Below are 16,343 nucleotides of genomic sequence, written 5' to 3'. Positions count from 1 at the left end.
TTTCCAGCGTTCATACTGTTTTACTGACAGCTGTTAATTGCGAAATTTGTAATTTTTTCATAACATCGTATTGTATTGAAGTTTTCCTCTACCTAAAAATCCTCTTAGATTGCTCTACAAATTATTTTTCAATAATCAAATATAAATTTGCATGATATTCATGATTATTATACCAGCAGTAAATAAATGAGTTTTCATCACATACTATCTTACTATTACGTTGGCTTCCAGGAGACTCCATCTGTGAAAAGCTAAGCGAGTCGCTTTATTTCCAAGTTATTAAAAAAATAAGTTCTATGAAATATATTTTGGTCGCGATGTAAAAAAATTGTGTATATATATATATATATATTTTTTTGAAGAAATTATAAATATTAAATTTTTGCTAATAATTAAATTTTTATATTTCAATAAATATTCCTTTTTGTTTTCTATCTTATATACTTCTCTGTCAAGATTGTCATAAATATTTCTTATTGTTAAATATATGTATAATATAACATAATCAATGTATCTCTTATTTGATAATTATAAAAATCATTATAATAAATACAAATATCATATTAATATTTGTAATTGATGTTCTTGACGCTTCACCAGAGAGTTCATTCTTCCCAAATAGTTTAGTATAGTTCAGTCTGAAAAACAGATTCGTATTGAGCATTTCATTAAGATCAGCTCGCGTTCGATCGAGAACTTTTAAAATGACAGATCTCTTACCTGTATACGTCGCATCGTACGAGTTTGCTGATTGCCTCGGATAAAAACGGAAAATCAAAATATGCAAAGGTCGGGAGATTCATGCAAGATCGCAGCTGTGCTGATGATGGCTCTAACATGCCCTTACCTCTCCGCCCTATATGGATGTTAAGGGAAATTTTCTCGTGAAGAAAGAAGCAGGGGATCGAAGGTTGAGAAAATTGTGCGTTTATTAGTGAAGACGACGTTCGAGCAATCTCACCGATTAATTTCATCGACGATGCCGACGCGAGGCCTCCGGAAGCCGTGTTGAGATCCTAAATGAACAGCCCTGCTGGAGATAAGAGAAGAGAGAGCGAAGAGTTCGAGCATTCTCCTTGACATTCTATATCACAAAATTTCTATATCACATACTTTTTGCGATTTGCTTACAACAATCGCAGCAAGTAAAACCAATTAAATATATTTCTCTGCCTATATAAAAGAGTTTATAATAATAAATTTAATGCAGAATCACGCAGTAGCAGTAATAATTACGACGATAATAATAACAAAGACAATAATAATAAGGCATTCACAAGTCATAAAGGGACATTTACACTTATTTATACGTATATCGTTATCGCTCTATCCTCTCCTCCTCTCGCTCTTATTACGCAATTCTTGTTGCTTACGATCTTCATTGTATCACGTTCGTCTTCCGCTTCGGTGTCACGCGAGTACGGCATTATGTCAGAATTAAGACCGACTTGAGAGTTATCTATTAATTACCGTCGTTTTTCGTTTTCGGTCGCGGCGGACAGGCTGTCCTCGCGTCAAACAAAGAATCAAAGATTAAAAAGAGAGTATCGCACCTCATTCTCTCACATTCTTTCTTTCTCACTATTATTCTCACACGCTCGCATTTTGCACCTATGTGGAACATAGCACATGTTTTTTTGTATATTTATATATATATATATTTCTTTTCTCTCTTTTTCATATATATATATATATATATATTTATATTTATATATTTATATTTATATTTATAATCATTAATCCTCTTCGTTCATTATATACCTATCTAGATATTATCTACAGGGCAGTAGCCAAACGCTGACTGACTGTGCGAGTGTTGTCGCTTGTGCTGTCCGCTTTCGACGATGCCGACGATTTGACTAGAGAGATGCGCGCTCATATATCGTCTCGCCCTCCCGTCATTTCGATGATCCTCGGGAGAATACGTGCGCTTTTTGTGTGTGTTATGTATACGCTTGACATATCGCGAATGAAGATTGCGCGGGCGCGCCGCGATGCGCTCGAATTTTACCCCGCTCTTTTGGTCGTTTCATCAATGACGGCGAATATCATATCCCCGTTATCCGTCGTTGCGTTTCCAGCATTGTGCAAAAAAAAAAAAGAAAAAGTAAGTAACAAGTCGATTTTTTGAGCTTACGATATGCGTCGGCCAAGCGTCGCAATCGAGAAGAGAGAACAAAGATCCGTTTCATGATGAGATACAACGGCAAGTTTACGTCTGACATTTTCATCCAACGAAACATGTGGCTGACACAAGTATTATAAACGCCGAAAAATTTCTTAAGGAGGGGAGACATTATATTAAGCTAGATTTATATTTAATATTAGCTCCATGATTTTTTCTGACACTTTTCTATTAACGTGCGCTCTCGTTCTAACACAATATCTGATACAAATTCTCTCTTCAGCGGGCTTAAATTACTTACCATATCAAATATACAATGCCATGCAATAAATCTCAGACGTAGACTTATCACGAGAAGATTGTGCAAGATTTCTGGAAATGGAGGGTAAATCTGAAGGCGAAGGCAAATTGTCCATGTAACGAGCGATTTATCAAAGCGCATCGCGGCCGAGAAGAAATTTTGGCGGCGGGCAGGCATCGCGACGCGAATCGCTCGCAATCACTAATGACGATCGAGTCGTCATGATTCTTTTTTATTTTTATTTTATAGATTCTATTCCGTACTTATGTATATACTTATGAATTAATACTAAGAATTGCGTTCGCGCCGTGGTGATTCACCGCTTTACGCCCTTTTACTTTTCTCTCTTTTTCTCATTACGTTTTTTTTTCTTTTTTTTCCGTGTCAATGATGACAATCTAATTTCGACGCCTTGATTTCGCGTGAGTTCGCGGGACACTTGGTATTTTTTTCTCGTGTTTAGGCCTTTTTTCCACAATCACGCGTATCTTGATCGCATTTTCGCGTGATGATGACTAGATTTTACACGAGCGTACGTCAGCGTGGATACGTGTATGCGTGTCTCCTGTACACGTATATATATGTGCGTGTATTTCGTGTGATTGTGTGCGCGTTTGTATGTAACGTGTTCATTGGATTGAGTCGTTCTTCTCTTTGGTGATCATCAAATTGGTTGGCTTCGGCGCACGTTCGATCTTTGGTGTGTTCTCGCTGGCAGTAGCTCGATATCCGCCATGGGGATGACGCACTAGAAGCGAAGAAAATCACCGTCCATCGACAATTCTTCTGAAAGCGCGATGAAAGCGAACGCCGAGATATGTTTGATGAAGAACCGCAATCTCCTTCTTTTTCTCCCCCTTTCTCTCTCTTTCTCGAGACTCTTCTCGTTTTCCTGAATAAGTACGTATGATTCTCGCGATCCTATCTTCCCCGATGAGGAAGACTCGGACACGGACTACTGGCGATTATAGAAAAATGCGCAATCATAAAAAATACGTTATGTTTACAATGCGTTACCCTGACATTACAGCGGGCTGTAAAACGACGTTGAAACTCGATTTTTCTCCAATCGTGGAAGGTAAATGCCGCAGAAACAACAGAAAGAGAGCAACCGGCAAATTCGTTCTTGAGCAGATTAAATCTATACTCTCGACGAGCTTTTACTATATACGCGTTAATCTAACGATAAGTTCACAGGAGACATGATCGATGAGATCCGTTCAATAGTGTTCTGAGAGAGAATGAGTGTCCATTATTTCGCGAAGCATCGATTTGCGAGCTTGTACTAATTATTTCTCGCGATAAAAATTCATAGATTCTCGCGGAATTTCGAACGGACGATTATCATATGCAGCTATGATTATCATCATTGCTTCAATCAAACATCTCTCAGATAACTGCAATCGTATGCTACGTATTACGAACATCTCGTTTTGTTGCATATATTAGATTTAAACCAGATGGTCAATAACTCTTTTAGCGAGTTCAATTAGAATCACATTTTTCCTATTTTACACACGCGCACTTGATTGAAAAATAGGTAAAAGGATTTTTCTTCTTTTTTTCATTCAATATACTTACTAAGAAATGAAGAGATATTTTAACTATTTGTAATGAATCATTAGATACATAAGCTATGTGATTCGAATCGAATTCGCTTCCAATCCGAGAAGAGCGAAAAAGAGGAAGAAAGTTGCAAGCTCGAGTCGATCTCCTACGTGAACCTCTAAACTACAACGGCAACGAAGATAGATTGTGTGGCTCGAAGATCGACGGATTCGAGAGATCGATAGTATTCGCGACGGTATTCGTCATCCCTATACGATCGCGTGACCTTTCTTTCTCCGGTTACGATCCACCGCCCTGCGTGCATTCGCTTGCACCGAACCTCTGGAAGTGGAACGCCGCGTTCGCGATTTCGTCGTACGTTCAATCCACCACCACCATCATCATCATCATCATCATCATCATCATCAACATTATCATTATCATCACCATCATCATTATCGGTGTTGTAATGGCTCATGTGCAATGACGAGCGCGATTACGTGGCCCCGTTGCGCCTTCGCGTGGAAGAGCGAATCACTAAACAAGCTTCTGGTTCCCGTGAGTGAGCGATTCAACAAGCGATCAGAAAAATCGTCGTCGTCCATTCTAAGGGAATGGCTCCTCCCGAGAGGGATTAATTCCATCGACCATGTCCTCTCGGGCAATGATTCCTCACCTCGACGGAGGCTCTCCGTCGAGGGAAGTGTTGTCAGTCGCGAACTCGCCGCCGAATAATTCTCGGCTGATCGATGCATGATCTGGTCTGAAAGTGCTTTTGGTTTTGGAGGTCTTGGTCCGCGCCCCCAATGTTCCTGGACCATCCGTCACGATTACGTTGTCCCTCGCTTGCCTTTTGTCTTCCCGCTACCGTGCTCCTGTCCGGTACTCGGGCTGGGTGGACTGCTGCTATTCAATCTGGCTACTCTCCGGTAAATCTCGCTATTGACGAAACGCGGATACGAGTCCCGATGCATAAGGGTGTAGATTTGTAGCTGCGCCTCGTCGAAAGTATGCGGCGTAGGTTCCACCATGTTGCGATTTACGATCTCCCGTACCCGCGAGTCCAGACTCACCTGCGAAAGATAAAAAGAGTGAGTTGAGTGAAATTTTCTGACACATATCGTCAGTTCATCTTTTTTACTTGTATAAGAATATCCTGTGAAATTGCAAGCTTTTCTATTGCTTTAAACTTTTAATCTATAGCGCGCTGTTTGCGTGCACCATATCCTTTTCGTATAAAATACTAAGGCCTTATAATATTTTATGATATCTTACACGCGTCTTATAAAAAGATGTTATAACAAAAATTATAAATCTATAAAATCTTATGTTATTAATCGAATAAATAATTATGATTTTTAAAAATAAACACATGTCTAATAGTCTAAGATAAATAAACAATCTACAATCTTTTGACCGATCTTCAGAACGATTTTACTTTAGTAGAAATGGCAAAGCTCTAACACGTTCAAAGTTATAAACGATTCATAATGAAAAGCTTTCTGGGAATTATAGGCCGTAATATATGCACGAGATGTGCCTTTAGCACGATCTTTTATATTATCTCATAAAAATATCTATATGATTGCAATAACGTACGGACGTGTACTGTACAATTTGCCATAATGTTCGAATGGTAAAAGTTCGTGCATTTGCCCCGTTTGGACGATTGAATAGATTGTTAAAGGGGTCACTGAGTCACTAGATCAGTAGGTTAATATAGAAGAAATCACATACACAGTCACAAGCGCGCCTGCAATTTTTTTCGCGAATGGAATATTATATTGCAAAAGTATATCGACCGTTGCATCCCCTCGTGTCAAACACTATTCAATTTTATTGCATTATTTTTTATAATTCTTACGCGCTCATAACAATCGATTTTTTATTTCCGATAAAATAAAATCGCGCAATTAGATTATGCATCCTATGTAATGTTATCAATTCTATCGTCAAAATTAATAGTTTTGGAAGGATAAGTAGAAATTGTTTTATATCATGAAATATTAGTGCCTATGCATCGTATCAGCTGATTCAAATAACAGATACCGATCGCATGCCGTTACATATGTCATTATATTCATTAGATAAACGATTAGAAGAATAGAAAATTAGAAATTTTTCATATATTTCTAGATCAATGCTATCTCTTCTCGGACGAATATATATTTAATGATATATTTTTCCAAGCAAACGAGAAAAATTTCTCATGTATATATTGTATCATGTTCAACGATCTCTCTCTCAAAATCTCGTCAAATAAATAAAACCGTTCTGAGAATAGCACGCATTTGAGAAAATAAAAACTTGTCTAATAAATATATATAATTATTTTAATTTATAATTTTCTCTTTAATAAATATTGTGCATACTTATTCCTAAAGAAATTATTATTATTTAAATACATTGAATATTAAATTATTTGAGAGAGGAGAGAGAAATTATAATCATTGAAATTTAATAACTGCCATAATAAGCAAATATTAATTCCACTGATTTTTTGTAAATCCTTTAACGATTATACTTAATGGGCATCTACATATCCTCGCAAGAGCGAGAACGAAGTTTTTTTTACTCACTTCCTTCGGCGAAAGTATGGATATGTATTCCTCGTAAATGTAGCGTGCCTTCTCCTCGATCGTCTCGGGATTGCTCTCACGCTTGAGCTGCTCACAGGCCAGCCAGAAGGCGATGTTCTCCTCGCTGTACTCGCTCACGAGGAACTCCTTGAAGAGCTTGCGTCCGGCGGCGCTCCTCATTAGTTTGTCGAAGGACGAGCCCCAGGCTCGGACATCTTCCAAGCTGCAACACTCCAGGCCGCCGTCGAGGCCGTCGAGTCCGTCGAGACCGTTACCTGCACCTGCGCCCGCGAGATCGGTGACGCCGATGCCGCCACCATGCTCGCCGCCGACACCGGCGTTGCCCTTCTTCTTGCCTTGATCACCCGCTCCACCGGTGCCCGTTGAATTACCACCGACTGCCGCCAAACTAAAAACGATCAGCATACGTTAGGTCTTGTTGTCGTTCATGATGTAAAATTATGGAAATTGTTAAATAAATAAAATAAAGCAATGATTTTTTTTTTTTTGCAATGATCAAATTATTACCAAATTATTAGAGCTATTTTATTATTTGTTATTCGAGAATATATGTGCAGTTTTTATCTCTAATATCTGGATTTTTATTATACTTATTACTCCAAAATTAGAGTAAAGATGTAGGAAATGATTAAGAATGTGCAGATTCATTGTTTTGTAATTTTTTTTTTTTTTTTTTTTTTTTTTTGCTGTAAATGGTACGATTTAATACTTTATAGTTTCTGATTATAACAGATGATGCGTGGATTTAAATCGAAATTAAATCTAAAAGATCAGATTGAAATTTACCACAAGTTATCATGTCGATATCGATGAATCGTAAATTATCGCATTAATTGTAACAATAATACAATAATATTATTTGATTATTCTTGTTTGACAAACATAAGCATGATGGAAGGAACACAAATGCAAAAATAGTGATAGAAAGCGGCAGGGGAAGAGGGATGTGTGGAATTGAATATTGAACTTGGTAGCATCGGACAATGAGACAAAATGAGCAACAGGGAGAAGAAATATGATCCACTGGACGAGCACGAATGCAATGGGGAATGATATAATGAACGACTGATGTTAAGATAATTAATTTAACCGAGACTCTCTGTGGATAACGCGAGATACAAAGAGAAATGAAAAAACGATATTGAAATGAGAGAAAATATTAGTCGTGTCGATAACAGACGCGGAACCGGGTCATTGGAAAGTTTTTTTTATGTTTGGTGACGCAGCTGTCCTATGGCATTTACGAATCACAAACGCAGAAATAAACGGCGATCATAAACGATTTATACGATTTGGTCAAATGACGAAGATGACTCTCTTTCTGCTATCTCCCCTGCCGTTTTGAATCCATTAAACCTGTATGTATTTTTAAAAATGTTTCCATGAAAAAATAAGAAAATAATATCTGGCATTTTTATGATATATTCCCCCGTGTTATTAATCTTAATGTAAAATATTAACAAATTGCAAGAGCCTACTCCTTCTTTTGATTAATTTCACAAATGAATTCAATAACATTACGTTTGCTAGCTTATAGTTTGTTGAAATTTTATGTCAACAATATAGTTTTTTTTTTTCTTTAATGTGTTCCTTTGTTATAATTATATACTGATAAAATACGCAATTAATAAAAATCGTGCATATACGGACGTTATTATTTTTGAATAGAGCTTCAATATTTTAGACCGCCATTAAGAATAGGTTTAATGCCCTCGAGGGTTAAAGAAAAATATATATCTGTTGCATAATATGAAGCAGGTGACAAATTCCGGATGGTGCTAAATCAAAGAGATCGTTACATTTCAAAATATATGTTTTTAAATATCTCTTCGCCCCAATGTAACGAAACAATCAGGTATGCATAATCGTGAACATATTTTCGCAGTGGCAATTCAGGAAACGCTGCTGCATCTGAGGCAAACTCTTTCAGGTCGATGCCAGTCCGGAATGAATAGGATCTATTCGCGTACAATCTGTAAAGATGGGTCGCGGAGGAAGGACGCGTGTGGTATGTGCATAACCCCGTTTCTTTGAGCCGTAATACGTGCATTACGATAGCATCATCATCGACATAACAAACAAGTAGCATTAACGCACACAGTCCGTGGCCTGCTTACCATTTATTCCTACTTGTAGCGTGAAACACAGAAAGATAATATGTAGATACGTCTGCACGGCAATAAATGGATCATACACGCGAGTTTAAAGACAATGGACCGATATCGTTTCAATGAGGAGAGGTTCCGTAGATGAAGTACGCATGAAAATAGCCACGCGCACGATAACGATAATGGCGCGTTTTACTCGTTTTCATCTACCTCGCACTAGTGATTACAATGAGAGCTCTTTGTGCTAACTCGCTTTGTCAGTCATACTCGCGACAGCGAGTATGTATAGTTGCTAAACGGAGAATCGAAATTATACTTGGCACGATTCGGTAGTCTACTCTTCATGCATATGAACGATTTGTCCATTGTCGTGTAAGTACAATATATGTGAATGAGAGGGAAGCATTATTAATTATAATTTAGTAAAACGTTTCGTACATCAGTGTATTCATTTCGTGACAAGTTAAATCGATATAACGTAACATTATTAAATAAGAACGAATTGATAAGAAGCAAATAAGAAATGTGTCAATTGCAAAAGACATAAACGATCAGATTTTGTATTTATACATATTTTTAAAGAGATAACTTTTGCGTGAAATAAACTTGAATTATAAATAAACTCTATTATTAAAGATAGATTAATGTTATGTAAAAGAGCGCTTGGAAAAAAATATGTCGTTCGATTTTTCAGGTCTGCAGTCTTTTTTAAAATCAATCTCATCGATGTACACGAAATGCAAGCGGGCAGGATCGATAATACCACGAGCAACTGCAACAACAGCACCAGCATAGGCAACAGTTGTCCTTCTTCGATCGGCCCATGAATCCGACCGTCTGGCGTTGTTGTTGCGACTGCTGCTGTGACGCAGGCGCTTGCTGCTGCTGCTGTTGCGACTGTTGCTGCTGTTGAGACGACTGCTGCGGATTACTATGCTGCATCGTGGATCCCGAGGCCTGGCCTTGATTCTGTGCACGGAGACGACAACCACCAGCTACACTTTCGCCACCTGTCCCGTGACTAACGCCAATCCCCATTGCAGTTGCACCGAGTCCACTCGACATCTGCAATCGACATTCGTCCTCTGAATCGACGCACCACGTGCGAGAACGAGCTTATCCTCATACTATAGAATAGGTATACTAAATCAGCGGCTTCCGGAACACAATGGACTAGTAGACGGCTTTGTGATTTGTGTCAAAAGTGACTGACATTAACTTTTTTTAGAGACATGCGCTCGGATATGGATATTAATAATATAGAGTCGTTCTTTAATTGCGGAGGCGGTAAACCTGATATTGCACATAAATGATGTGTAAGATAATCAAATTAAATAATCCTGCATATATAGTTATAATTATTAATTGATATTAATAGTCATATGTTCTATTCTTTTTATATCTTCACGCCGATATATTTAATTTGCCATAGAGAGATGCAAGAACTATTTTTATTGTAAGTCGAAAATGATTACGAAAATCCCGTAAGAATGCAACTTGGAAAAATTTCGGGAGAAGAATGGATGTATTGGATACGCCGAAATGAAATCAGATTAGCGTTCAGAACTGTAATAATTCAATTCCGATTGAAGTAACCCATGTAAATTTTGGAAAAGACATGGCAATCGATTTATTTATCAACACGAAAAAATCGTCAAGTTTTAATCGAAATAAATTGGCTGTACGATAATTGACACATAAAGCCTTCAAAAACCAGCCAATTAGTTCGGATACGATTGTTGTACGCTCAGCTGCGCGTATCGATTGGTTCGTATTTTCAGCGCGGCCCGACGATGGCGATATCGAAATGAAAGATGTAGCTAGAGATTTATTATTCTTCCGTTCGTCGTTCAATTCGAGGTCTCCGGTATTTAAAATTCATGATCGCCAGACGGCTGAGCTAATCGATATTGGGTTCTCAGAGAAAGTCTAAGGAGATTAATTAATCCGTTAATGCCATATTTAAGAACGATCTCAATTCGAAATCAGTACGTTCGCGATCCTTTCTCAAATTAATTTGATATCTCAATCGCGCGTTCTAGCTTCTGTCCTAATTTCCAACGCAAATCGATAATCTAGTCCGTTTTTATATTAATGTATATATATATATATATATACATATAGTAGTTTCCTTCTTTTTTAATTCATGAAATATTTTATCACGATAACAGATATCAACAAGAGAATATTGTACCTTATTTATCAAAATCAGATATAAAGTATCTTGGAATCAAGCATAATTGAGAATTCACTTTTCATATTCGAAAGACGAGAGAAATATTTCGCAATCAATGGAAAACTAAACTTATGCATTTTATTTTAATATAGAAATTTTATTTCAGCAAAGAGAGAACCTTGAAGAAATATTCAGCGGGGCCTGTTCATTTCTTCCCATAAATAAAAAAATAAAAAAAAAAATGGCGGAATGAATTTTAGATATCTTGTTTGTACTATGCACGTAACCGCGTACAGCCCTTTATTTTTACACCACGATCGGTATATCGATGATCTGCTCTCACGCGATAATAACCACATTGGACAGTCGCTTATATGGGATGTGCAGAGATTGATAAACAGCGGGCACCGATGTGAAGTGTATACGTATAGCCGCGAGTAAAAGTGATAACATATACGAATCAGTTGCGTTAGAACGAGAGAGAGAGAGAGAGAGAGAGAGAGAGAGAGAGAGAAAGGGAGAGATAGAAAAAGAGAGAAAGAGAAAGGTATGTGGAGCAATCGGGATCATTGAGATTGAACAGGGAACCGTTTAATTGCTTATAGCGCAATATATAAATCGGCATTTAGGATGATCGGAAAATAGAGACCGGAAGTCGTAGAGACCATGTGGAAAAACCGCATTTAGAGCGACTCCCTCATAAAAAACACGCGATTGTTTACATACATGGAACGAATTTCAGTTCGTATCTCCGAAAAAATCTGACTTCAGTTACGATAGTATAACGATATAAATTTCGATAATCTCCAAGTGCGATTTGTTTTGGCAGACGTGATGGAAACAAACCGTTGTTTATACTAGAGAACACCACGAGTAAACTTAGAGTTGAGCGATTGATGTTAACGATGAATTCTACATAAGTTTTAGTGGCGCATACAACTCTTCTAATTTACATTTAAGTTGCACGCAGAACTGTATATCCGTAAGCAAAATTGTCTAGACAATGGAATATGTGTATAAAAATTTTTTTTAATAAAAAAAATAATTTCGTTAATAAAAAAATTCATATTTGTTCAGATTAAAGATTAATTTTGATTATCAATCAATTAATAAAAATAATAAATAAAATAGAGTAGATACATATTATATTATTATTGGTCTAGTTTGTTTCTGATAGTCGTTAATAAACAAAATGATACTCTAGTACAGACTAGTACATTTTGACAGGGGAATGATAGACATTTTCGGATACAATTTTGGACATTGCTTTCGCCATCACGATCAGTTTCAAACGTCGTTTCAATGCGTTTAAAGTGGTTCTGAAACGGCGATAGCGTTTACGCATAGCTGCGTGTCAACATGTCAATGGCCCAATGGCGTGTTGCCTTCGTGCAGCACGCAATCGCGGAGCACGTGCAGCTACAACCCCCGCTTTCCTTTCCCACAAGCGCTGCGTCCGATAATCGCTGTAAATTTACTTCGATCGGGGAAAGTGTATGCGCGCATATCTATATAAATGAATTTGTTGTGCTCTGCGTGAATGGTGAGCTGCAAACATTTTGAGTAAGATTCTAACAAGTGATAATAAAGTTACTACCCATTCTTCCTCTTTCCATGCGCGTTATTATTTACAGGATTTACAAATTTGCAATACTATAATTTAATTCTACCAGTATCTAAGATTATTTAAACGCGATTAAACAATTTTTTTTTAGAACTTCATATTAAAAAAATTTTATTTTGTTAGTATATTTGTTACGCACATTTGGTAGGCAAAGAATACTATCGCGTTCCGATTTGCTGCATCGTAAAGCGAATAAAGCTGCTGCAGTTAAGTTTCCTTACGGATCAGCGCGATTACGTGGTTCCTTCTGATCTTCAACATCCCTTCTACGACAAAATAAAAAAAGAAATGATAATACAACCCTTCTCACCTCTATCATGTTCCATGCGTACGAAAGCGAGTCCAGCTCGCTTCCCGCGTCCTTAGGATCAGCCTGATCGGCGCGTGGCCGGCGCGGCGCTGAGATAGGGGGATGCGGGTGCGGGCACGGCCGCGGGCGCACCGTGCCCGCGTTCGCGAGTGTCCCTCCCGATATGCGATCGTTCCTTTAGCCCGGTCCACCCGCGGAACCGCCTCGCCGGGCCTCGCCCGAAGCCCGCATGCTCCCAGCGCGCACCTCTGCCGAATAACGTAACAGCTCTAAGCTCACGTCGTCGTCGGGAGATCTTTACGGACTCCCGGACGGATACATAGGTACGCGCACTACAAACCGATCGGTCGCCAAACGGGTTCCTCGTCTCGGGCTAGGCGTTACTACGCCGATGATGATGGCGACGTCGCGCGATGACACTCAACTGCGACGGACCCCAATGTGCGTAGGGTTACGTCGTCGATGTTGCGCATGATACTTTGCCCATTTCCCGACTTCTTCCTCTTCCCGATGCCGCTGATCGTTTCTTCCTCGTCGATCCTCTTCGTCGATGCTTCACCCGCGTCACGATATCACTTTACCGTCGTCACCCTCTCGCGGCGCCCTCCATCACCCTCCTCTCTCTCTCGACGGGATAGCCGCGCGCGCGGATTGACTGGTCGGTGTCGCGATAAGAGAGAAAAAGAGATAGACGAGAGTGCGCGGATGCAAGATTCGTCGGAGAGAAATAGGAAGCGGAGGATTCCTTTGCCGTCGATGGCACACGCTCAAGGATGATGAGCGAATCCGCCGCACTCCATGGAGATACGCGCAGGTCTCGTGGTCGAATTCGGGAAATTCGTCCGTTCGGTCAACAAACTAGGATCGAATCCTTGAACTTTAGGACAATGAGGATGTCGCACGCGATCGACCTATTACGTCTTTCGGCTACGCGGTTTAAAGGCGCGGCCGCGCCGCGCCGCGTCACGCTCGCGATCACCGACCAGCGCCGATCTCACACTCGGCACTTGCTTTCCTCGCAGCTGGCCTAGGTGGTCGTACGCGGTATGACGTTCGATTTTCGTCCTCCGTTACGTTTGACGAAATTATAAATAGATATTCGCGCGTCTCTTGGTACTATACGAGGCGCTAGCGTGGCTAGCTCGAGTGCCGCCGTTGCTGCTGCTGTTGTTGCCTCGGACCGATGATGATGATATCGTTACGTCTGCCTCTATCGCTGATGTTGCTGATTGCGCTGACAAACGTCCGCGGAATTCCGTTGTGCGTATTTCGCAGGCGCGGACGCGGAAAAAGGTGAGGGAAAAGGATAGAAAAATACAAAGAGGAAAAGTAACGAAACGGAGAAAGGAAGGAAGATGACGAGAGGAAACGAAGAGAGAATGTTAAAGTGTTTGTTACAGTTTTGCAAAAAGAGAAGAAAGTAGAAAATAAAGGAATAAGAGAAAGGGAAGAAAGACACAAAGAGAGGGAGAGAGAGAGAGAGAGAGAGAGAAAGAGAGAGAGAAGGAAGGAGAGCGGAGCGTAAGCGAGTCGATGCGCCGGTTATTGATTGGCAGAAGTTGAGAGAGAGAGACGAACTCGCGGCACTGTCACACCGACAAGACTGTCAAAGACTATCTTTGTACTAACTTTTCGTCGATTGATCGCTTGATATTCTCTCGGAAGACCTTTGGACCAAACGTCGATCTTATCTCCGCGAGATTTTTTAGGATTGGAGAATTTTGTAGGAAGATCCGTTTCAGGAAGATTCGGATTATCGATGATAATTACGGAAATTTCGGTTGATCCTCTCTTACAAATATTCAAATGACGAAAGGTACCTCTGCCGATTTCGGAGTACGACGATGTTTCTTTCTAGATCTTCGTCGAGAGCGAGAGCTGACGGACGTGGTACAAGGGAAGCGATGCAAAATCTGACGCAAGGGTTTGTTCTGACGAAAAAATCTCCGGATAACACAAGCCGAGAGACAGAGAGTGTCTATGTCCAAAGTAACTAGATCGATATCGGTATTCGTCGCGATTGATCGCTGCGATTGTCTCACACGATTTTATCGCACGGTTGTATCGCCAGAACACGTATCACACTGTTACGTACGCGTACTATATCTTATCCTTATTTTTCTCCCTCTTTCTTTCTCTAACTCCTCTCTCTCTCTCTCTCTCTCTTTCTCTCTCTTTCTCTCCCTCTTTCTCCCTATCTGGTACGACCGATGTAGCGTTTGAAGGCGTATCTGGAATTATCGCGTGTCCTCTCCTAGCTACCCTTTTTCTTGCGCGGCAACCGCTCGCCCTTGCTCCACTTTACGCGTGCCCTCGTTATTACGGCCGTCCCGACGCGGATGACGATCGGGAAAGCTTCGAAAGCTTGAAAGCTCCGCGACCCGCGATGAGCTGTCGTCGGCCTCTCTCGTCCGGAGTTGGGCCAATATGGCGGTTACACGCGCTTACACGATGCCTTGGCCACCACTGCTTGCCCGTCTCGCGGACGATTCCAGCGACGCCGACGCGAGGCGCCGCGATGCGAAGCTATTGGACGCGGATGCGTCTCCGCAGATTGCCACCGCCGCCAACATCGACGCCGACGCCGACGCCGACGCCGACTCCGACGCCGACGCCGACGCCGCCACCGTCGTAGAACGCCGACGCCGATGCCGACGCCGACGCGGTGGTTGAGCCATCGAACGAACGTCGCGACGTCGGAGCTCGTGTTCGTGATCCTGCGTGCGAATGACCCGCCGATGTTGCCGCGATCCTTTGCTATGATCACAGAGGCATCATTATGACTATGACGCACTACGATCAAACAGTTGTATGAATGATCGCGATGACGGAAACGTTGGAAACGTTGATTCCGCAGCATGAGCTCCACTGAGAAAACATGATGTAATGATATTTTAATATTGATTCTAATAGTTATAATTGAATAATTACTAATTATAGGTGGATGTGTTAATTAATTGCGCTATAATTGAGGTAAATTTCCCCCAACGCAAAGAAAGAAAAAGCAAAAATCGTAATAAAATAAGAAAATATAAATAAATATCACGTAAAGAAAATAAGCTAAAATTTATCTAATAATATATCTATATAATAATAGACAACAATATTAAGAGATGGCCGTAAAATCATTTGAAAAAATATCAAGAAAACTTATTATATATTAAAACGTATTATATATATATGCATCATGCCTCGATGTTACTTTTACCGTTAATATTAAATAAGAATTCTTGAATCTACAATATATTAGTATAATTATAGATTATTAAATATTTACGTACAATTTTTAATTCTGTTTTATACATGTGTAAGATAAGATCGATATTAATTTTTTTTTTTTTTTTTTTTTTTTACTTTGTTTAAGATAACTTCAAGTACTCACTCGAAGTTATTAATAAGTTTTCTCGATAAACTTTAAATATTATATACGGCGCAACTAATAATAGATTAATAAACAAAGCTAATAATAAAAATGCTATAAACACTAAAAGAAAGCGAAAGCAAAACGCATTTGTGACAATCTAAGGATTGTCGCAAAATATGGATATGAA

General features: G+C 39.7%; 1 protein-coding gene across 6 annotated transcripts; it reads right to left on the bottom strand.

The window, feature by feature from the left end:
- Positions 1-408: 408 nt before the first annotated feature.
- On the bottom strand, positions 409-15,787 carry Dhit (Double hit). Of its 6 annotated transcripts, none has more exons than XR_011448881.1 (6): positions 12,793-15,785; positions 9,446-9,747; positions 8,692-8,703; positions 6,554-6,962; positions 721-5,047; positions 409-638 (listed from the first exon to the last, which is right to left on the bottom strand). XR_011448881.1 is itself a non-coding variant. In XM_070315913.1 (6 exons), the coding sequence occupies exons 3-6, from the start codon at positions 9,745-9,747 to the stop codon at positions 4,805-4,807; spliced, it is 966 nt and encodes a 321-aa protein (XP_070172014.1). In that variant the 5' UTR covers positions 12,622-12,748; positions 13,133-15,787; the 3' UTR covers positions 409-4,804. The 6 variants fall into 6 exon arrangements, 4 of the variants coding, with proteins under 4 accessions (XP_070172014.1, XP_070172012.1, XP_070172011.1 ...); XR_011448882.1 differs by having other exon boundaries at positions 962-5,047; XM_070315913.1 differs by adding an exon at positions 12,622-12,748 and having other exon boundaries at positions 409-5,047; positions 13,133-15,787.
- Between the last annotated feature and the right edge of the window lie 556 nt (positions 15,788-16,343).

This window comes from Polyergus mexicanus, unplaced genomic scaffold, assembly GCF_030449975.1.
Source record: "Polyergus mexicanus isolate NDT 795.1 unplaced genomic scaffold, iyPolMexi1.0 SCAF_2, whole genome shotgun sequence".
NCBI classification, from domain to species: Eukaryota; Metazoa; Arthropoda; class Insecta; order Hymenoptera; family Formicidae; genus Polyergus; species Polyergus mexicanus.
This window is presented reverse-complemented; position numbering and strand designations above follow the sequence as displayed.